Source organism: Zingiber officinale, chromosome 10A, assembly GCF_018446385.1.
Source record: "Zingiber officinale cultivar Zhangliang chromosome 10A, Zo_v1.1, whole genome shotgun sequence".
In the NCBI taxonomy this organism is placed as follows: Eukaryota; Viridiplantae; Streptophyta; class Magnoliopsida; order Zingiberales; family Zingiberaceae; genus Zingiber; species Zingiber officinale.
The window spans coordinates 96,639,546-96,663,448 of record NC_056004.1 but is presented as its reverse complement, the minus strand read 5'-3'; the positions used below and the strand labels follow the sequence as shown (position 1 = coordinate 96,663,448).

The following is a 23,903-nucleotide window of genomic DNA, read 5'->3' as shown; positions in this document are numbered from 1 at the left end:
TCGCGAAGCATCTGACCATGTGAAAATGGCACCGGAGTAAATGACTCCCATCCTGAATAACTCACAAAATTACCTGCTCCAACACTGGAGCATCTCTCGGCCCCACTTTGGTTAGTAACATGTCAGATATTGTTGCGTACGCACCAACCAAATTCCACACGCGCAAGCTACTGAAACGACCATATCCGTCCACGTGGCTCATTCCTAATTATTATTGTATAAAATGACCAAACTACCCATATCCGAACAGGCTGCAACGCGTACCAAATTCGTAAATAATGAAACTTATAGGGGTAAAATGTAAACTCAGGTTTCCTTTTATTGATCCGCCGCTGGATTCTGGAACCATCTTCATCTGCGTGAAGCCAGTGGACGAGAGAGGGAGGAGGAAGGCGATTTGGGTGGCAGTTCGGTGGCGCTGTCTTCTCCGATCCCTTTTCATTCTGCATTCCCGCTCCTGGATTCACTCCTGTAAGTGATTTCTTATTTTTCTCAATTAATTCTTCGTTTCCCTTCGATTTTATGGGTCGTTTTTGATGGATCGACGCTCTTGCTATATCATCCGTGTAAGAACGTGATTTTGTCCTTTTAATCTATGTTTATTTTGTAAGATTGGTGTTTAATCCGGGAACGAATCGTACGGGTGTTTTGTGCTTTCGATTTGGAGTGTTCATGATTCGTGGTAAACTAATTCGCTGCTTCCTAGAGTGTTTTTGATGTGGAGATCGGTATATTATAATTTATTTATTTAGAAGTGATCTATCATTTAGGTAGTCTAACTGATAACGTCGTCTCGTGCTTCCAGGGAAAAAAATTTGCAATTGGTTCAGTTTCGTGTTCGGAAATTGTCTTGAAACCATTTGATAAACTGTTGGAAATTTTGTGTTTTTCGTGTTGGCGTGTTTATGATTCGTGGTTGCGTTACTCTAAATTCATTATCCTTGTTTGTTGGAGTGTTTTGGTTGGGAGATTATTATATACATTTGTTGCTTTATTTTGAAGTGATGACCAGGGAATGGGCCATATACATGGGCAATGAATATATCATAACTGATACATCGTCTCGTGTTTCCAGGGCAAAATTGGAATCGGTTCATTGAAGCTTATGGGCCATTTGAGCTTGCAGCTCCTCTTATTACATCTGGTTCTTCTTTGCTTTGCGGATTATGCTTTGTCTGGGAGTACAAGTCTGTACGTACGTTCAGAATATCCATCAACCGATATCCCTCTAGATAATGAAGCTTTTGTTCTTCCTGAAGGCTTTAACGCTCCGCAGCAGGTATGACAAGCGTATTTGTTGTGTATTTATCCATGGATGGATTACTTACATTAATAATCAAGTTAATCAGCGGACATTTTTTTGATTATCCTTTTCCTTTTCTGAGATCTTCTCACGTTTCCGATGCTTAATCTACTTATTTGCCTTCTAAGAGCATTTTGTGCACATATCTCTATTTTGGTACGCCCTTCTGGTTTTCAACTTACGGGATATATCTATGTTCTATCTAATATTATCATTCTTGTGTATGGTAGAGCTAAGGCGAAAAGGTTTGCGCTGGGAAATCATAATAACAGTCAGACAATATGAACATAACCACCTTATCATCATCATGTTGATTTATGAGGTCTTCTTATACATCCCAAGCTTAATCCAGTCATTCACATGTGATAAGTGACGAGCAGTATGTTAAGCTGGTCTTCTGTAGTATGTTCAAGGGATTTTCTCTCCAATAAAAATTAGCAGCATAGATTGACAGGAGCAATATTTACTAGGTCTTCAAAGTGAAAATCACTCTGAGGTTATGGTTGATTGAAGACAAAAGTAGTTCTTTGATGAGCTAATATGTTTTAGGGGAAATGTATAATTTACCTCCACTCCTTCATATTATGTGACTTGTAAACTAACAAACATAGAATTGGAATTTGACTTGTTTACATAGATATGTGACCTTGCTTTAGATGTTTTTCCGCCTTTTGGCTGAACAATCTGTATAATTGAACCAAGAAGAAAATAAGCTTTTGGTTTCAGTTGCTATTCTACATCAATTGAATCATTTTCAGTTATCTGATATAAATTGCGGTTCAGGTGCATATTACTCAAGGTGACTATGATGCGAAAGCCGTTATAATCTCCTGGGTGACAGCTTCTGAACCTGGTTCAAGTGAAGTCTGGTATGGAATAGAGGACAATAAATATGAGCTAAAAGCTGAAGGAGAAAAAACAAACTATACATTTTATGATTACAACTCTGGATTTATTCATCACTGCCTTATTGATGGACTTGAGGTACTGATGTATCCTTTTGGAAAATATTAAGCTTGCTTAATCAAGATGTCCGAATTAATATTGTGTTGTTCCCTTTATTGTATATATTGTAACAATTCCATAATTCATTAAACAGTGACTTCTTTTGTCAGTTAGCCTGTCTACTATTTTTCATAGTGAAAACCATCTTAATAAATTACTAACATGTTGTGGATAATGAGAATTAGCTTCTTGAAATTTCACTACAATTAGGAATTATTCAACCTCAATGTTCACTGTAAATTTTGATGGGTATGCTCTTTATTTGAACTGATCTTGTGGTTTTCTTATTTTAGTCCGCGTAAATTCACACATTATTCAGGGAAGAAAAAAAAGGCATCCATGGTTTGAGTTTTCATGTTCATTTTCCTTATGCAAGACATTCTGTGTTTTTCTCTTATAGACATTTTGGGAAATTTACTTTAAATTTTGTAGCAAACACATTATAGGTAGACAAACAGAAGATTATGACTAATGTTTTTCGTTGATGATAATGAGTTTCTCTTGCGTTTAGTAGTATGGCAATTTAGGTGATATGATCCATTCAGTTTACTGGTTTGGTGCAATTCTTTGATTGACCTTCCCTCTGAGAAAAAATATCTACTGTTTAAAATGTGACAATAGATTCCTGATGTGATTAGCCTGCCAGATATCACCTAATATTGATACTTTCTAATGTATTGTGTACATTAGGGCATCCACGATGGAGGATATTTGGAGAGGATATTTCTCCAAATATCTCCATATCTCAAATATCCCCCATTGGAAGGGGAGATGATAGAGATGTTAGAAATCACCGGGTAAAAGGGTGATTTCTATTTTAAAAAAGCACAAAAAAAAGTACAAAAAACAGCGTGGGTGTAGGGGTGTAAATGAACCAAGCCGCTCGTGAGCTATTCGAAGCTCGATTCGATAAAAGCTCGTTTGAGCTCGTTTAACGAGGCTCGTTAAGACAAACAAACCAAGCTCAAGCTTCGCAATACTCGGCTCGTTAGCTCGTGAACACATTCGTTAAGCTCATAAATCAACTTTTAAATTAAAAAATAATAGTTTTGATATTAAATTTATAGATTTTACACTCTACTTATGAAAAATATAGACAAATATATTAAATTTATTTATTAGAATAAAATTATAAATTTTAATAAGAATATTATAATTTTCTCTAAATATATAATTTAATTTTTAATGAATATTTGAATTTATAATTTATACTTATTAAGCTCGTTTAGGTTCGATAAAAGGTCGAATAAGCTTGTGAGTCATGACTATATTCGTTAAATAAAGCTCGAGCTCGGCTCGATTATAAACGAGTCAAGCTCAAACATTCAAGAGTTCGGCTCGGCTCGGCTCGATTACACCCCTACGTGGATGGCCTATCGGCTGCAGCAGGGCCCATTAGTGCTAGAATGTGGACAATGGTTAATTGGAGAGGATATTTCTTTGTTATTTTTTTTTTTAAATTTGAACGTTTGGCAATGATTAATTTGATTGAGAACGTTGTCAACGTTCAATTTTTGAAATGTTGGGCAATGTTCATTTTTATTTCCTATATATACATCATTTTTTCATCTATCTTTCACCAAAAAAAAACCACTACATACCAAAATGTCTCAAAATCCTAACCAAATTGCCACCGAAAATATTTCCAAAGACACAACGAGCCATACAATATCAGATCCCGGTAAAGGGCTATTCATGATGGTAGTACACAATCAACTTAGAGTGGTTGAATTCGTGCAAGATTATTATGGGAGAACACAAAGGAGGTCAATTAACAGAGAACATGTAGCTGGACACACTCAACTTGTCAATGATTATTTTTCTGCTGAGCCAGTATATACCAATGACATGTTGCGACGGCGATTCCAAATGAAAAAAGAGTTGTTTTTGCTCATAGTCACTAATTTAGAAAATTATCCTAGTGGATATTTTAAATTGAGAGAAGATGTAGTGAGGAGAAAAGACATGTCGCCGCTTTAGAAATGCATGGCAGCTTTCCACGAACTAGCTTATGGAGGTTCTTCCGACCAATTGGATGAGCAAATGGGTGAAACAACTACCCTCGAATGCTTGTCCAACTTTTGCCAATGTGTGATGCAAATATATGGAAGTGAGTACTTAAGAAAACCCAATGCGACTGGCATCGCTCGTTTGCTTGGAATGCATGAACAAAGGCACGATTTCCTTGGGATGTTAGGAAGTCGTGATTGCATGGATTGGGCCTGGAAAAATTATCCAGTCACGTGGAGAGCACAGTACACGAGACGATCATGGCTAACCAACAATCGTACTTGAAGCGGTCACATATGCTGATTTGTGGATATGACATTCCTTTGTTGGAGTTGGGTCTTGTAATGACATCAATGTGTCTAATGATGTCTTGAAAGGAAATGCTCCGGAGGTTAATTTTACTGTGAACGATACACAATATACAAAAGGGTTATTACCTAACAAATGAGGTATATATCCGAAATGGGCCACTTTCGTCAAGAGTTTTTCTGCCCAGGATTCGAAAAGAATGAAATTTAAGGAAAGACAAGGCTACAAGAAATGTCGAGTTGGCATTTGGGGTGCTCCAAGCTCGTTGGGCAATTATAAGAGGTCCAAGGTGACATTGGTTTATGGATAAATGCAAAGAAATCATGTATATGCGCATTACTTTACACAACATGATTGTGGAGGGCGAATGGCATGCAATATCGATTTGGAATCGCGAACAACAAGATACTATTTCAACGAATCATGACTCAACCACAGAAGTTGCTGAATACATTCAAAGAAATTCCGAGTTACGTGATATTCAGGTGCATCATCAGCTTCGTCATGCTTTGGTTGAACACATATGAGAAACATGTCGCTATGATAAGTTGACTAATTTATCATCTATAAAATATTTAGTTATTTCAATTTCGAATTTGTGAAACATTTATATTTCTTTATGTTGTACTATTTTTAAAATTTTGTATGTCTTATATTGTACTACTTTTGTTTAAATAAATTATTGTTATTAAATCAATTATATTTAATAATTATCAAAATATGTAAATAAATATTAAATAAAAAATATTTATGGAAATTTAGACGGAATATATTAAATTGAAAATTTGATAAATATAATTAACTTTATTTAAAGGTAAAATTATGTAATTTAATAAAATGATAATGGGACCATAAATATTTGGTTGGTGAGATATTTGATTGTGGAATTTGAGACATATGGGAGTGGGATATTTGATAGGTGGGGTTCATAAATATTTGAGTGGGATATTTGAGGAGTGGGATATTTGATTGATGATGTGGACTTGGGATCCACAAATATTTAGGAGAAATATTTGAGCTCATGGTGGATGCTCTTAAGGTGATGAGTAACAGCCAGATCATTGATTGAATTTTCCAGTTCCTTATAATGCAATCTAGTAGCTCTTAATTAAACTGAGATTTATTAGGATTTGACACAGCGTTAGTGTTTTTTTTTTTAAAAATAGTTATTCATTTAGGATGATGTATTATTCTCTCTCCTTTTTTTTTAATATCAAAGAAGAAGCATTAGATGAATGGTATAATTTTAAACCTGACATTTTTGCTGGTGTTGTTGCAGTATAACACAAAATATTATTATAAAATTGGTACTGGTTCCTCTGCTCGAGAATTTTGGTTCCAAACACCTCCAGAGGTCCATCCAGATTCTGCATACACATTTGGCATAATTGGTTGGTATTACTTATCCATTATTTCTGTAAACAGCATGGCTAGTTTTCAAATGTCATCCAGGTTTTGGATGTTTCCATAAGCCATGCTAGATCTAGTCATCTTGTTTAAATGGTCAAAACATACTTTGTTAAATTGTTAAGAAAATGAAGTAGAGCATGGGGATAAGATCTTCCTTTCAGATATTTTGTGATCAAAGACGGCTTGAATGGTGATTGTTCACTTGAACATGAGCAACAAAAGAAGGCAACTTCTTTTGACTATCTAGATTATCGTAAATGATGGATAGAAAACTAGAGGAGCACTCTTCTTTGCTTCTGTTCCAAATGAATTGTAGTAGACACATGGTTAATTAATGTGAAGGTGCTAGCTCTCTAAGGACCCTGTAAGTGAAACAAGGGAACTTCTTTCGACTACATGTAGTTATTGTAAAAGATGGAAAAAGAAAGTAGAGAATCACTATGCTTTCGTTTGAATGGATGGTGGTAAATACATGAATCATTAACTTGAATATGCTAGCTGTAAGGACAACACTTGCCTTCCATCTGTAGAACATGTAATGCAACTAGCAGTGGTACAACCGCTGTATGTGAAAAGAAGATGAGTAATTAACTTTGAGAATCATTTTTTTCTTCTAAGTTGAATTATGGTTTTCCAACTTGTGGTACTCTGTATACAAATGTGGTCTCAAATTCTTAAAGTGATTTCTAATAGCATGCTTTTTTACCATTAGGTGATCTGGGGCAAACATATAACTCTCTTTCCACTCTCGACCATTACATGAAAAGTGACGGACAGACTGTATTGTTTGTCGGAGATCTTTCTTATGCTGATAGATATAAATATAATGATGGCAACCGCTGGGATTCATGGGGCCGCCTTGTGGAAAAGAATGCTGCATATCAACCGTGGATTTGGACAACCGGAAACCATGAAATTGAGTATCAACCTGAATTGGTACTTTTTTGTCATAGACGATTCTATTGGCTAATACTTTCTGTCATCGGCTTTGTGTACTACTCTCACAAAAACATTCAGTATTGGAGCATTTTTCTGTTGATATCATGTGAAATTCAGCATATTAAAAGTCACTCCTCTACAAGAATGAATTTATTAAAAAGAAGTGATCAATTGTTTAATTCATAAAGGTTGTTAGAATTCAAAACATGAATATTCGAAAGAGTATGTATTTTCTCATCTGATCAGCAATTTACTTTTATATAAATATTAGCTAATTGGCTTTTTATTCCTTGAAAATGTTTATGGAGTTTGATGATAAGAATGTATGACAATTTATACTATGACAGGAGAGAGTCTAAGAAAGAAGCTTATACGCTTATGATGATAGCCATTCTTTTCTTTTCTTTGGTTAGGGAGAGACCACTATGTTCAAAGCTTTTCTGCATAGATATTCGACACCTTATAAGGCTTCCCAAAGCAGTTCACCCCTTTGGTATGCAATCAGGCGTGCATCTGCTCATATTATTGTGCTTTCAAGCTACTCTCCCTTCGGTATGTTTCTTTGTCCTTGATTGCATCTTATTGTAACAAGATAAAAGCTCCTGTGCCTCATTAAATTTCTGATATAGTAGATGTGGACTATAGGACAGGAGAAACCATCAAAATTTTTATCAACCATGCTAGGTTTGTTGGTTACTGATTGGCTAGTGGTATCTAACCTGTTTTCCTCCCTTTCTAGATGCATTAGTGCAGTCCTCGCAATATTGAATGACACCTGATAAAATTATACACTTAATATGTTTCAACTTATTGGTTTATTAAATTTGAGTATATAAATGGGTGACATGTTTAGCAAATTATATTAATTTTAATAACTTTAGTAACTCTTCAGGCTATGTAATTTGAATGTTAATTAATCTTAGATCATGCATATTTTCATGGTTTGAAATCTCATATTGTGCCGAGTAAAATGGTCGAAACTTATCGTTCCGGTAAATCACCGAAATTCAATACCACTCGGCACCAATGTTCAAAATCTGGAGTCATGTTATAGTTTCAGTCCTTGACTGAAAAGATGTTCTATTATCGTATAGATGCTCCAATGTAGGGTCTCGATGACTAATTGTGCACAATACCGAAACACTAGCGTTTCAGTCAAAATCAAAACTTCAATTATATTATTTTGAATCTTGCATATTTCTTTCAAAAAAAAATAATAAATTTATATTATTTTGTATACTTTTATTTTGTCACAAATAACTGGATTAATACAAAATAACTTGAATTGCAATGCCTATATTTATCTTTTACATATCCATGTGAACAGCCTTAACAAAAAAGTTATTATGTTGCATTATAAATCCATAATTCCTTCCTAAAGTTCTTGAATAACAATTCTCCTGTCCCCGGGGTCATGGTGCCGCGGTAGGACATCCAGGTTGTCTCCCAGGCACTCGTGGTTCGAACCCCAACTACGGCGTATTTGGAAGAATTTTTCCTCCAAATGGGGGGCGTAATCAAAGGATGCTGGGTTGGCCGCTGTGTGCACTTCCCGATTTACCTTGGTGGCCGGTGGGAAACTTCCGTGGGACCGGGCCGGTCACCCCAGAGATAGTCAATAAGGCTAATTGGGATTATCATTTTTTTTTTTTAATGACAATTCTCCGTGTTGCCGCAGGGTCAAAACTCGGCGTGTCCGAGCATGCCTCCCCCCATGCCTTGCTACCTGCACTAATGGTTAGTAGCCACCCATGATTTACCTCCTCGGTATTGGCCTAGGGATGGGTTGACGGGGGCGCTGGGGAGAGCAAATCGCCTTTTTGCCACTTGAATGACAATTCTCCTTTTTGGTATCTTGACCATCAGGCGACAAGATTTAATCATTCCTAGAATTTCAAAGTGATGATCCAGCATTTGCAATTTTCTACTCGTGTAGTGAAAGTGCTCTAGATATCCATTTGCATTTTTCATTTAGAAAGCCATGCATGTAACAAGATTAGACATTTTTACAAATTTATGAATGTCTCTGCTCTTTCCGACATCTTCTACTGTTTTCTTAGCTTTCTATTATTAGTTGTTGAGAGTGGATTCTTCATGGATATTTGTTCTTTATCTTTTCTCAGTCAAATATACTCCACAATGGCATTGGCTCCGAGCAGAGCTGAAGCGAGTCGACAGAGAAAAAACGCCATGGCTGATTGTCCTCATGCATGTTCCCCTGTACAACAGTAATACAGCACATTATATGGAGGGCGAGGCCATGAGAGCTGTTTTCGAGGAGTGGTTTGTAAAATATAAAGTCGATATGATCTTTGCTGGTCATGTGCATGCCTACGAGAGATCCGTATGTTCTATTCTCGATTTCTCTGATCTTGTCAACCATAATATTTATTTCATGTGGTATTATTTAGTCTTTGCAGACCCTTCTAACAATAGATCTTGTTTCGATGTAGTATCGCATTTCCAATATAGACTACAACATAACATCGGGCAACCGATATCCTATACCTGATCCATCAGCTCCAGTATACATTACCATTGGCGATGGAGGAAATCAGGAAGGCCTGGCTGGAAGGTAGCTCAAGAAACATTATATAGGATTCTCGGATGTTTTCTTTTTTCCTTTCTTATGATGCTTCTTATAATTCGTGTAGATTTTTTGAGGTGCAACCTGATTACTCTGCATTCCGGGAAGCGAGTTACGGGCATTCGACCTTGGAACTTAAGAACAGAACTCATGCTCTATATCATTGGAACAGAAACGACGATGGCAAACATGTGCCGGCCGACCGCTTTGTACTTCACAACCAATACTGGTGGGTTCACTTTGCGTGCGAATGATAGTTCCTCAGGCGTTTAAGTTTTCATTGGGTTATCAGTAATGTTGGGAATTATCATGGTGCAGGGCAAGCAACACGCGGAGAAGAATACTGAAGAAGCATAAATTCCCAAGCCGTGCCAGCCTCTTCGCTAAATACAGAGAGTTCTTGGATGCGATTGCTTGACCTTATCGAAGCATAAAGAGTTCTTCATCTGGTCAGTGAGTTTACTTCGGTGGATCCACAGTTTGTTCTTTAAAAAAAACATCATAATATGAGGGAGGAGCCTTAGTGTGTTTGTGTAGTATGAGTGTTTATATGTTGATAACTATAGGCTTCTTGTTTGTATCATCCGGATATTTTGCATTATTCTAACAATCCTGCTGCTTGTGTTATTTTCACAAGAATAATAATATTAATGATTATTATTTTTAATATTTGTTTGTGGGTGTTGTACAGCTAATCTTGAAGGTTGACGGTTCTGTCTCACAAATCGGTCATCATGTGAATTTGAAAAGTGTAGATGGAGCCGATATGATTGGTGGTTCAAACTTCGCAAGTGTTTAGAAATGTCTCATGATTCAAAATTCGTATGTGTTTGGAAACGTCTCATGTGAAATTTGAATTCTCGAGAATTATTTTTATCTCTTATCATTATATCATACGCCATGGGGGACAAATAGCTCTCTTGCTTCTCGCGCTATGATATTTTTATCTCTTACCATCATATCATATTCCATGGGGGCACAAATAGCTCTCGTCCCATGGGCTATGGTACAACGGAGATCATCCATTACGAATATTTTTAAATTTACTTTGATTGTCGAAATTTTAATTGGTCAGATTGGATACCTTATATGAGTTTTTAAAAACAAATAGCTCGTGTTTATATAATTACTTAAATATTTAGGTTTGATTTTCAGTTAGTTACACTATAAGATATACAGTCATTATAAGGTTTTTTTTTTTCTGAAATAATAAATTTAAAATGTTAAATTATTAGGTCATCCGTATTCCGTAATGAGTATTTTTCACTTTCCTATGAAATTGAGTTGATCATTTTGAAAATTAATTGATCGGATTGGATACCTTATATTATTTTTTAAAAACAAATAGATTTCTCTGGATGAAAGGGACGTTGTATTTACCACTCGGTTGTTGCAGACACGTCTACCGATCGACCAGCATCATCTGAGAAAAAAAAATAATTTCATGACAATCGAAAAGACAAGAGAAAGTATAAATAAAGATAAATTTGTGGCTCTCTTGAGTTTTTATGTCTAAGATTGCAATAGAGAATTTTATTACTCAAAAAAGTAATATATATTGGATTTAGGATGATTGTCAATTGTTTAGATTGATGAGTAAAGTTGACAACATTACACGCTAGATAAAACTAAAAGATAATAATATTTTAAATATTGATTAATTTAATTTTTTTAATGATAAATTTCAGGCTTGTATAATTTTAATTTGTGTATGTTGTAATTTTTTTTTTTTTTTCATGTTATCGTATGAGAGTCGAGATTAAAGAGAATCATAAAATTTTGTCCTAAAATGTTTATTCAAACACTGAAACAGAATCTTAAAGAGAATGAACCAGCCTAGGCATGACTCAGTTGGTAAATAGAATAATAATTATAATTGTCAAGAACCGCTACAGATCCCACCAAAACACTTACCAATTTAAGTTTATGTTGAACTTCCTTCATCACCATTGCTGAACTCCCTTTCAATGAAATAGAAAAGTCACAAGGGAACCGTTAACGTGGCGGTACCATATTTTTTTAAAGAGAAGGAACCCATTCCCACAAAACATTTCTTTAAACTCCAGACCATGTATTGTTCCTTCCAAAGGAGCTACCACAAACATTATAGTCATTAAGCAAATCAAAAAAGGGCATTTATTTTGATTGGAATGGTTCCATGATCTCACGAGCGAAGAATCAACCTCGCGACGATTACATTACATTATTGACGGGCATGAAAATTTAGAACAAAATTCTGAAATTTTCACATACATGAAAATATGGGATATGGAAAAGGCAAATCACAAACATATAATACATGAGGGATGCAGCCCTAGTAAATGGCATAAATTTACTATGTTATGAGTAGTATCAAACTCACAGCTTCAACTTTTTCCGAGTATCACACAAGGTTTAGAGTGAAGGAGACGTAGGGAAAAGCCTCTGCTTCACCGCCAAGTCCTGCAACGCTGACTTCATCTTCGGATTTCCAGTAGGAACTGAGAAAACAAAAGAAGGAAAAATGATCGGACAGACTTGTAGTCCGAGTTGAACTTATCGATAATAAAGCATAGACATTCACCTATTAACATTCCCACATAGTTCTTCCAGAATGCTGCGAACTTTCTTCTCACTTTTCCCAGAAGGCGCTAAGACTGCAGACTTTAAGAAATGAGGAAGGTTAAGTCAGCAATCAAGACTTATCTATGATGACTTCGAAACAGAAGCAATGTAGAAAAGTCTGCAGTACCAAGAACGATGGCGGCAAACCGTATCGGAGAATGCTCTCAGCAAACAATCGTACAGCACAAAAGTGCATCCACGAACTGAAAACCTGAAGCAGATGGATACAGAAAATTAGACGCAACTAAAACAGAGCCTTGTTGAAATATGAAATCTCTTTTACATTCAACTGTTTAACAAATTCTCACTGGCAAAATAAGCAAGAAATATGTGAAATTCATATGTTTGTCACAATCATTGTTCATCATATAATCACTTTTTTTTATCATTACTAAATCGCAAAAAGGTTGGAGCATTTTCTTCCTCAGATTACCAGAAAGCTCATAATTCACATTTTCTTAAATAGTTGTTTTGGTAAAGCTCCCTCTCTCTCTCTCTCTCTCTCTCTCTCTCTTTTTAATTTAGTTGGCACTTATGCCGGCTAATCCTGAGGTGACTAGCCTGGTCCCATAGAAATTTCCACCGGCCACCAGAATAAATTAGGAAGCACTCGCAGCGGACGGCCCATCAGCCCAACGTTCTTAGGTCAACCGTCCATTAAAAAAAATTCATCCGTTAATTCACCAAATCTGAGACTCGTTCCTTAGATGTTTGGGAAACTGAGAAGGCGCCCTATCGCTGCATCATTGCCCCGGGGGCGGTAAAGCTCCCTCTTGATCTGACCAAATCTACGCTCCATAGGATAAATTAATATCAAATGTTCACATATATTTTGATAATGGTTTCTTTTGCCTTAATTTTTCTCAGAAAACTGTATTTGGCAAACGCAGTAGCAGGAGACATTTTAGTTCTTAGGGGGGGGCCTTGCATGGTCCCTAATTCGCTAGGAGCTTCTGTTAGCCAGTAGCAAGAGACTTTTTAGTTCTTTGAACTCACTACTGAAACTTAACAAATTAGGTTTCTTGAGTTGTTTCTTTCCATAAGAGATCATTTCTTTCTATGAATTTCAAAAATAATATATAGGAATATGGCAGCATGTCAAAATAAAGATAAATAAGCATATTAAACTAAAATCTGAAATTTCACCTCTCCATAACTGGCATAGCACCATTGTAAAAGTGAACTCCTTTTGGTGTCCTGATCTTGCACAAGTTTCTCAAGTTCTTGTTTTCTACTATCTTGTGCTTCAGGACTATACTCAAATTCACGAATCTAAACCACACAAGAAACACAAAGCTAAGTTCTATGATAAACAAAGCTCCAGAATACATTGGACCATCTGGAACTCAACAGAAAAGAGATGCACATAAGTGAGTTTCTGGTGACTCATATTAAAGTCCAGCATAATTGGGATTTTATATATCCATAAATAAATAAATAAAAAAACTTACCTGAAAACCTTTTTCACGTGCATTATTACGGAAGTTATCAGCAACCTTCTGAAAGAGGGTCACTGTGTATAGAGCATACTCATTATCCTCGTGCAACTTTTTTGTTGACCTAGGAACCTGCTTACATTGATGGTATTATGGAGTAGTAAACTATAAAAAGTAAATGCATCTCGAATCCAACTACCAATCTATCAAGTACGAATCTTAAGCTGTTTGTTAGACTTCATGATACTAAAAAAAAAGAAGCACAAATTTCATGAACATTATTCTTCATCTATAGAAACTTATACTCTAGAATCAAGAAACAATGCTTGAAACATGTCATCTTATTCCACATGCTATTCAGCATGCAGACCAGAAAATTAATGAAATGCGATGGATAGAAAATAGGAGGGAGAAGAGAAACTCAGAGATGTCACCTCCCTCCTGTCTTCTTTCATATCCTATGTCTTAGAACTAAACTTTTGTTTGTCTTTATAGTTTCTCAATAATTTTGAGGTGACTATCAACCAGATGTTGTAACAAGAATGTTTGAACAGACATGCAAGACATCAAAAGAAACATATCCTTTTGAGTAGCATTGAATCAAGCATCACAGAATCATATCCTATGTAGTCGCTTGATTAAAGCATCACATCAAATAGTTGGCTTCTACAAGGCTTTGTTTGTTTTATGGATTTTTTTAATAGATTTTTTTAATGTTTGATCAATAAAAAGACATGGTCAACTAAAAAAAATGGCTTTGTAATAGACATTTTTTGATTAAATTCTTTTGAAAGAGAAGAATATATTTTTCTTACTCATCCACAAGTCATTAGTTCTATTAATAACTTCGTCTTAGTTCTCCAGTTTTCAACCTCAATCATGTAGGCCGATTGATTTGGAAAGAAGATTAATCCAACCAGACAAACTGAGAAGGCAAAGCAATTTGCTTAGTTTGGGTGGGTTGAGTGGTCTACTTGGATAGGCAATCTAAGTAGGCAGAAAGGGTCGATCGAGTTGGGTGATATAATTGGGTCAGCTAGGCTGAGTGACTCAATCATTCAGCTGGATTGGGCATCTGAGTTAAGTTAGCTAGAGGGTCACATCATGGGCCAATTGATTTAGTTGATTCAATCAAGCTAGAGGGTAAGGTGACAATCAATTCAATTGATCCAATCAAGCTAAGGAGTGGTCAAACCACATGAGTTGATCAGGCTGGACAGTATGATCAGATCGATCAATCCAATCAGTTTGAGTGAGACAATTGGTCCAGATCACCCAACCAATCAGCGTGAGCCAGTCATGTCAGTCAATCAATCCTAGAAAATATATTTCATAAACAAGTTACTCTATAAACAAACCGACACTAAATCTGACAAAATTCCAGAATAAAAAAGCCACAGATATAGTTCAATATATTCGGATGCAGACACCAAACTCCTCCAGCACTGAGTCCACATGGAAAATGGACAATTTATTGGTATACTTCGATTTTGACAAGGTCATCTGCTTTCAGTTTCAAGAGTAGCAGTCTTGTACCACGGTCCATATAATGAATAATGTATAGCTCAATAGGGAAGTGGTAATGCTGCTGAGGTTACTGTTAGTCAATGTTCTGTTCATCACTTCAAAATAATTGGCATGGTTTGCTTAATACAGTTAGCAGTGACACCATATCCCAATGATTAAACTTCAGTTTATAAAATTCTGACAAAGATATTTTGTCAGTATGATTTTACCAGAAATATCAGCTAAAGCAACAGATAATAAAATGTTTTACCACATAGGAAGTTAATGTTTCATAGCTTGAAAGCCAATCCTTTTGAGAATATTTTGGAACTATAGCAAGAAGTGTCACCAAATGTTCTGATGTGACAATATCTTCTGGATTTACCAAATTGGAAAGGTCACGTACTGCTAAGCTGTGATTGGCAAAAAAGGAAAATTTTACTTATATCACAATCTCCAAGGGAGAAATCTTAGAAAATCAGAGTCTATACCTTCCACTTTGCTTTCTGTTTATTGCATTAAGTTGACTACGGATATTGCTGTACTCTGCGACACGAATCTGCAAAAGATGAAAATAGTCTGGATTCTTCAAACAATTACGCATAAACATGAAAGGCAACCAGATGATCCATCAGAAATGGTCTTTAAACTCTACCAACAGTCTAGATGAGTTTGTAGCTTCATTCGCGTGTAAAAGATTATAATCACATTTATAAACTGAGTTTGCTATTGTTATGAGCTCCAAAATAGTGCACTCCAGTTTTCAAACCTTCATTTGATTGCATTAGAGCCAAGCTCAATGAATAGGAACTGAACGACCCAACAAAATGTTTAACCATTAGGGAACCCCGCCTTTAGAAACAAACACGGGCTTCAGCATTTTTTAAGTTGTCTGCTCCCTTTTTTTTGGAAAATTTCTGGTAATTTTGGTGCATGGAGATGGATTGTAAGAGGCAAATATTCTTTTTAGACAAGCAGAATTGAAGTGAAGAGTTGAACAAGGTGTAAATGTTGAAATTTATGGTAGAACATTTATATTTGTAGCCATTGTGTGACTGTTAAAAATAAATAAAATAGGCTAGACATCCCCAGTTAGGTGATATTGAACTCAAAAAGAATCTTTCTAATTCTTGAAAACATATGGGGCAGAAGGATTGATCAAGAATTATTTCTTGCTCTTAATACAAAATCAAAATAACATTTTGATACATACATGTTTGGTAAAAAGAATAATGTTCATCTTATTTTAATCATTGACCATACACAAATGGAAACCAATTGGAACATGAAAATGATCTTACAACTGGATTTGCATCTATGAACTTTCTAAACCCTTGCTTAAATTGTAAACATCACAAGAAGTGTCAAATGTCAGCAATACATATTATAGTTTAGAGGTGTTCAACTTTAACCTCTTCCTTTACTTGTATACCAAATATTTATTTATTAAGGGCATGCAAAATTGGGTTTACTGAGAAAATTTAACCCTGAAGCTATTTCAAAAAGATTTTGTACTGCTTATGGAAAGGAAAACTCAATCAAAATATAAGTTGTCAAAAGGAGATGCATGTATTTAAATTTAACCCTGAAGCTATTTCAAAAAGATTTTGTACTGCTTATGGAAAGGAAAACTCAATCAAAATATAAGTTGTCAAAAGGAGATGCATGTATTTAAAGGAAAACCTAATCAAAACATTACATCACATATTCACGATGGAGAAATTAGGGTGGTTTAGGAATTTATGCATGTATATGCTAATGATTCAGTTCAGTTTTAGTGCTATTTATATGCTTCAAACCCATAACTTCACCTACTAAAAAAAATAAATCAAACTCATAAACCAGGAAACTGATTTTTTTTTTTTTAGTTCGAATCTGCTTGATTTGAATTGGTTTGGTTTAGTAGTTTTATTTTATATATGCCCGCCCCCAACAAATATGCAACACACTTTTTAAGATCTTTTTTGACCAGATGCTAAAGCAAGATTATTCAAATAGAGAGAGGCTAGAGAACTTCATAGAAATAATAAGCTAATTGAATGTGTTGGACAGGAGAAACAATGGGTGGAAACATACTCTAACTAGGGACAAAAAACCATAAACTATTCTTTAATCTCAAAAATTATTTGTGGTTAATTACAACCTATAAAATATGTACACATAACATATTGCAACCTTAGAGCTATGACCATAAAATATGCAAATTCGTTGAAATCCCTATATTAAGAGTAAGCACATGGCCTCTAAGATACGATAGACCTTATTAAGCAACACAAACTTTGAACTAAGACACCATAAATGGTAAAATATGCTTTTTTGTATCTCAAGAATATTTAGTATTTTTAATATTCCTGTTGATAGATCAAATTTTTGGAAAACTGATAAGCAATTTGGTTAAAACTATAAGTACCCCAAGTGGTTGAGCCACAATTCTAATGTGAGTTCAACACCGATTAAGTTAGACCTATAGATCTAATTTGTATGTCTAAGTGTGCAGGGACTTGGAAAAACATACAGGACCTGATGGTTAAGGAGCATCGGAGACGCAAGAAAACACAAGCGAGCGAGAGTTCAACACAAATTAAGTTAGACCTATAGATCTAATTTGTATGTCTAAGTGTGCAGAGATTTAGGAAAACATAGAGGGACCCGATGGTTAAGGAGCATCGGAGATGGCAGAAGACGCAAACGAGTGAGAAGGATGACACGGAAGAGAGTCGACGAACTCAGTGCATCCGAGGTATAAGGAGTTGCGGAAGAGTACTCCGGTGGAACAAGAAAGGCGCGATCAGAGGGATGAAAGCCGGGAGAAAGTCTGCTCGAGGAAGAAGGCCGGAGTTGGGTATGGACGACCGAACCATCACACGAGAAGAGAATGGTCAATTTCGCAAGTTAACCGTTTCCGGGCTCCTGGATTCCGAGCGCCAAGACTCCATGCGCCTGAATCCATTCCAAGCACCCGAATCGTGTGGTCACGTCAAATGCCTGTTGTCGAAATGGATCAAGGCAGCATCCATGTTAGCAAAATCCAAGCACCTGGATCGCTTCTAGGCGCTCGGGCAGAGCTGTAGAGTAGACCATTGCCAAGTGGATCAACATCGACACAATTCAAGCGTCCGAATTGCTTCCAAACACCTGGAAGGTGCCATGTCAACAAATGGTCAAATCAAAGACGAAGGCTATAAAAGGAGGATTGATGCTCAAAGTTCAGAACAACACACTCATTTTAATCTCTATATTCAGTCTTTACTTTCATCTAGTGCTCAAAGGGGTTTCTCCGCCTCCGACTTGTGTTTGAAGAAAGCGATTTTTCATAGTGTTCTTCATAGTCTTAGACTAATAACCTTAGGGTTGTAACCAAGTAAATTTGTGTCTCTTTTCTTTTATGTTAAGTTGTTTTTCATATTAATGTTAGTGTGTCCTTGCTAGTTTGTTAGAAGAGAAATAATGTTTTCATAATTGCAGGTACGCCATGCACCCCTCCCCTCTAGCAATTCAACCCACTTCCACCGCACAAACAATTTGTATCAGAGCTAGACCGCTCAAAAAAACTAACCGCCAACTAAGCAACTAGATCGGGAGGAATGGTCGTATCAAACATGCACTTACCTAATTCGAGGGCGAATTCACCATATGGAAAAGGAAATGGAAGTATTCTTTAAAACTGATTTTGATATTATGCTTTGTATAAAACATGGTTTCGAAGTGCCAAGGAACAGGGATGGTGAAGAAATTGAAGATCGACGATGGACCAAAAAGCAACGAGACGAGTACACGACACATGGTAAGATTGAGTTCCACTTGCTGAGTGTACTACCAACACAAGAACTCAACCGAATTGGCAACTAGGACTCCGCTAAAGATCTCTTGGAAAATTTCTTAGAACTCCATGAACGCACCTCAGAAGCGAAGTTGGCAAGATGAGATTTGCTCAAAAATCAACTTAGCAACCTCCAACTAGAAAACGGTGAAAAGGTTGCGCAATTGCATGCGAAGTTGAAAGAAATCCTCACCGGCCTCAGCAACCTCGGAGAAGCAATCACAAATAGAGACATGCTCAGATCTGCACTCAATGCATTTCCAAGAACTCAAGAATGGGTACCAATAGTAGATTCCTACTATATTTCAAAAAATCTTGAGGTAAGATGTTTAGAAGAACTCTTTTCAACTATAGAATTACACGAAGCTAGATGTGCATGTATGAAAGAAACAGGAACAACGAACCACAACATAGCTCTACAAGCCAAGAAGAGCGATTCAGATTTTGACACATCCTTAAACGGAGATGAAGAAGTTTACTTGGTAAGAAAAATGAAAAAATTATTTAAATCTAACAATTTTGACTAGAGGCAAGCATCAAAACTACTAAGAGGAAAGAAGAAAATAAGAGTAAAATTCTTCAACTGTGATGGTCACATCAAAGACAACTGCCCAAGCTCAAGAAAAAGAACAAAGAATATGGCAAGGATGAAAAGACTACACAAGACACGTACAAGAATCTAAAAGCAACTTGGGATGACTCTTCAAAAGATTCGGAGTCAAAACAAATAGCAGCACTTGCAATAATGGTGGTTGATCAGGAAGAAGATGACTACTCGACCTACGAATCCGACACGGTGAGGTACATAACCTTCCCTCCAATCAACTTTATAATGCAATTAAGATGCTCTCTAGTTCGTTATGTAAACTAAGAACCAAGTATATTGAACTGAAATACTGAAAAAGTTCAAAATTGACTTAGAAAATAAATTAGAAAATTTATGGCCAATAGAAGAACTTGAAAATTTATCAAATGAGAATCTAAAGTTAAGGGAACAAGTAAATTCCTTGAAATTAATACTAGAAAAATTTTCTATTGGTTCAAATATGAATTTATTACCCACAAGTTCTTTTCAACAAAGTTTAGAATATGGGAGACCACGTTGATATTTGAGAAATAATAAGGGCCAGAAAAATATTAAGATTTTCAATCCCTACCAAGGTAAAAATTTATTTTGGATACCAAATCAATTTGAAATCTTAGATTTTTTTTTCCAATTATTGAAATTTTTAAATACATTTTCTAAGCAAAATCACATTTAGAATAATAGAAAATTTCTAGAAAGCATTTTTTCATAATTTTTTTTTTTTGAACATATATCAATGTTTTCACGTACTAAGAAAAAATTTAAAATTTTTTACATAGAGAAAATTTTCGATAATTTTTAAGTTAGATTGGGTTTAATGCAAATAGATAATTAACTTAAACTAATTTTCGGTGGAAATTAATTTTCTATGATAAATAAATCTGTGCTCTAAATCTGGTAAATATTTTAGATTTTTTCATTATTCAAATAATCTTTACCAAATTGTTTAAAGTACCTCCAAGTTTTTGATGTGTTCAAAGGGGGAGAAAATATTGAGGAAAAAATGCAATACTTTTTTATTATTATTATTCATTGCAGTGTATTTATTTTATCTCTAACTTAATTTGTGTTGATTTACGTCAAAAAGGGGAAGATTGTTAGTACTCCAAGTGGTCGAGCCACAATTCTGATGTGAGTTTAACACAGATTAAGTTAGACATGTAGATCTAATTTGTATGTCTAAGTGTGCAGGGACTTAGAAGAACATATAGGAACCTGATGGCTAAGGAGCATCAGAGACGGCAAAAGACACAAGCAAGCAAGAAGGATGGCACGGAAGAGTACTGCGGTTGAACGAGAAGGACGCGGTTCGAGAGATGAAAAGTCGGGAGGAAGTATGCTCGAGGAAGAAGGCCAGAGTTGGATTCGGATGAGCTCAACTCCGGACAGTCGAACCATCACCGAGTGCATAGGAGAAGAGAACGATCAACTCCACAAGTTGACCATTCCAGGCGCCTGGATCGTTTCTAGGTGCACGGACTCCAAGTGCTTGGATTGTTTCCAGGTACCCGGACTCCAAGTGCCTGGATTAAGTGGCCACGTCAGAAGCCCGTTGTCAAAATGAATCAAGTCGGTGTCGACGTCAGCAGAATCCAGGCGCCTGGATCACTTCTGAGAGCCTGGGATGTCAAGAGCCATTGTGGAGACCGTTGCCAAGTGGATCGACATCGACCTAATCCAAGTGCCCGGATTACTTCTAGGTACTCGGAAGGTGTCACGCCAACAAACAGTCAGATCGAAGATGAAGGCTATAAAAGGAGGATTGATGCTCAAAGTTCAGCACAACACGCTCGTTTTAATCTCTGTATTCAGTCTTTACTTTCATCTAGTGCTCAACTGTAGTAAGGGGCTTCCCCACCTCCAACTTGTGTTCAAAGAAGGAGATTTTCCATAGTGTTCTTCATAATTTTGGACTAAGAACCTAAGAGTTGTAACCAAGTAAATTTATGCCTCTTTTCTTTTATGTTAAGTTATTTTTCATATTAATGTGTGTGCCCTTGCTAGTTCGTTAGCAAGAGAAAAAGCGTTTTCATAATTGCAGGTACGCTATTCACCCTTCCCCTTTAGCGATTCAAGCCACTTCCACCACACCAACAAAAACCAACATGATAACCCATCAAGTTCTTATGAGGTTTGTGTTAAAGGAGCAATCCATCCATGACAACAAAATTGTTAGAAAATGTTGATATTGCATGGAACTTTACATTATCAGAAAAACATGTATTCATGCTAAAGGACGTCCGGATAGAAATTAAATCAATTCTGCATAATTGTATGAGATAAGCCAGGAATCATAAGCTAATTTCAATAATTAAATCTTGAAGAGACTCATTTCTAGAATCCAATCTGTTAAAGCAAAAGGTCACATCATCAACTAAACGAAATAACGGGGGTTTATACACTGACCTTCATATCGTCCTCAATTTTAGCCACTTGAACATGAATGCTGTCAACGATCTCCCTCAGAGGTGACATTGTGGGATACTTGCCTTCATCCCAAACAAACCTGTCATTCAGGGAGATTATAATGACCGTACTTCCAGAAAACATGATAAAAGGGAAGAATAAAAAAAATTGTAGGATTCATCATTGCTCTCCAGGCACCTACCTCGTAAGATATGAATCGACGGGAACCCCGTCCACGGTCAAAGAACCAACTTGGACGCCAGACACCTTCTCTAATTCCTCGATCTGACGACGGATTTTGTGCGTCACCCCTTCGATGAATGCATTCGACTGGGTAACCGAAATCACAATTCAACGTCGCATAAAGGCCAATCGGCAAAGCAATCCACTGATACAAAACAGTTACCTTCGCGAGGTCATCGCTGAGCGCGAGCAGCGAATCTAGGGTTCCGACTCGCAAATCCGGCACGTTGAACTGCGTCCCGCAAGATCACTGAAACGATTATAAAGGAGGGAAGCAACAAGAAAAACAAGACGTAGGGTGGCGTCGATTACGCGATAGAGCGGAGTGTCGAAGGAGTGCTTGGAGATGGATTCGCGGAGGCGGTTCCAGACGGTGGTGGCGGAGGCGTGGACGGGAAGCGAGACGATCCAGTACCTCGAGGTGGCGGCCATTGGAGGAGACGGATCACGACGCGATCGCCGGAGACGGCTTGATCTGCTGGTTCGCCTTCAACGGGGGCACATGAACGGAATGAATCGGCGAGGTCACGATTAACTCAGCCTCCGAAATTAAATGGGATTTTGGAATTTACTAGTTAACAACGACTATTTTCTAAAATGCCCCTTCAATTCTAAATTTTTCTAACATTAATTAAGTGAAGCTATATTATATATTTTGTGGACGGTGAGACCCGTGAGCAACCCGTTTAAAACTGATTAAATCGAAAATTGAATTGACTAAATTTTTTCTCAGTAAATTAAATCGATCAAATTTTCTTAAAAAAAATTAAATTGATTGAATCGATAAAATATCGATTAATTTAATTTTTTATTGAAATAATTAAAAAATTTTATTTATTTTAGTTTAACTCATTGATTCTATTTGGTTCCAATTTAATTATAGTTTGGTTTGGTTCAACTTACAATATCAGTTAGATTTGATTTAATTTAGTTCTAATTTAATTTGGTTCCATTCTTAATAATGATTTAATTGGTTAAGTTAAATTATAAGATTAAACCAATATTTCAAGACAAAAAAAATAAATTAATCAAATTAAACTTTTAATTTTGATTAGTTGAGTCAGTTAATTTGATTTAATTGAACTTTTACTCACCCTTAATTATCATAAATGAGAACAGGCATTCACCTGTACGTTAACATGCCAGCCAATGTGATCCCTCTTACAATTAAGATAGCACATCGCTAATGAATGAAAATAAAAGAAGCTGAATAGAAAGAATTCCTTATGGTGTAGCGCAGATCGAATTGTTTCTTTGGACATGAGTTTGATTTGTGATGTGGGCATATTGTATGTCTAATGTATCTGTCTCCATTTTACTATGGAGACATGATATTAGGTTTGGGATGAATGAAATCATCATTTTATAGTGGTAAGTTTTAAAATCATAATAGGTTTTGGGATCAGTGGAAAATTACAAATTCTCAAAAATATGAAAAATATTCTAATGATTATAAAATTACATAAGTGTTTTTTTAATTGATCATTTATAATAAAATTGAGTACAAAGTCGAATATGTTATTGGTTAGCAAGCAACTCTTTATTAAAATATTCATTATGCGATGCATGCTATGAAGATATTGAATAGTCAAATGATAACAGAAATGATAGTAATGATATGTATTGTATATATATTTTTATAATTTAGGTGTTTAGCTGTCCGACTAATTCTAAATATGATCTAGACTATTTTATGGAAGTTTATTATTAGTATCAGAATAAATTTGATAAGTACTGAT

General features: G+C 35.9%; 2 protein-coding genes across 3 annotated transcripts; one reads left to right on the top strand and one right to left on the bottom strand.

The window, feature by feature from the left end:
- Window positions 1-339: 339 nt before the first annotated feature.
- Window positions 340-10,409, top strand: LOC122027919 (phosphoenolpyruvate phosphatase-like). Of its 2 annotated transcripts, none has more exons than XM_042586934.1 (10): window positions 340-471; window positions 1,076-1,279; window positions 2,087-2,287; window positions 5,907-6,018; window positions 6,750-6,973; window positions 7,390-7,528; window positions 9,100-9,320; window positions 9,430-9,551; window positions 9,631-9,792; window positions 9,882-10,230. In XM_042586934.1, the coding sequence occupies exons 2-10, from the start codon at window positions 1,106-1,108 to the stop codon at window positions 9,979-9,981; spliced, it is 1,455 nt and encodes a 484-aa protein (XP_042442868.1). In that variant the 5' UTR covers window positions 340-471; window positions 1,076-1,105; the 3' UTR covers window positions 9,982-10,230. The 2 variants fall into 2 exon arrangements, with proteins under 2 accessions (XP_042442868.1, XP_042442867.1); XM_042586933.1 differs by lacking the exon at window positions 340-471 and adding an exon at window positions 10,255-10,409 and having other exon boundaries at window positions 9,882-10,012.
- Window positions 10,410-11,676: 1,267 nt separating this feature from the next.
- LOC122027920 (V-type proton ATPase subunit C-like) lies at window positions 11,677-22,713 on the bottom strand. Its single transcript, XM_042586935.1, has 11 exons — window positions 22,477-22,713; window positions 22,328-22,396; window positions 22,124-22,251; window positions 21,922-22,021; window positions 15,601-15,668; window positions 15,381-15,522; window positions 13,619-13,735; window positions 13,314-13,439; window positions 12,295-12,378; window positions 12,127-12,206; window positions 11,677-12,043 (listed from the first exon to the last, which is right to left on the bottom strand). Exons 1-11 carry the CDS (start codon window positions 22,594-22,596, stop codon window positions 11,947-11,949), a joined length of 1,131 nt encoding a protein of 376 aa, XP_042442869.1. The 5' UTR covers window positions 22,597-22,713; the 3' UTR covers window positions 11,677-11,946.
- Between the last annotated feature and the right edge of the window lie 1,190 nt (window positions 22,714-23,903).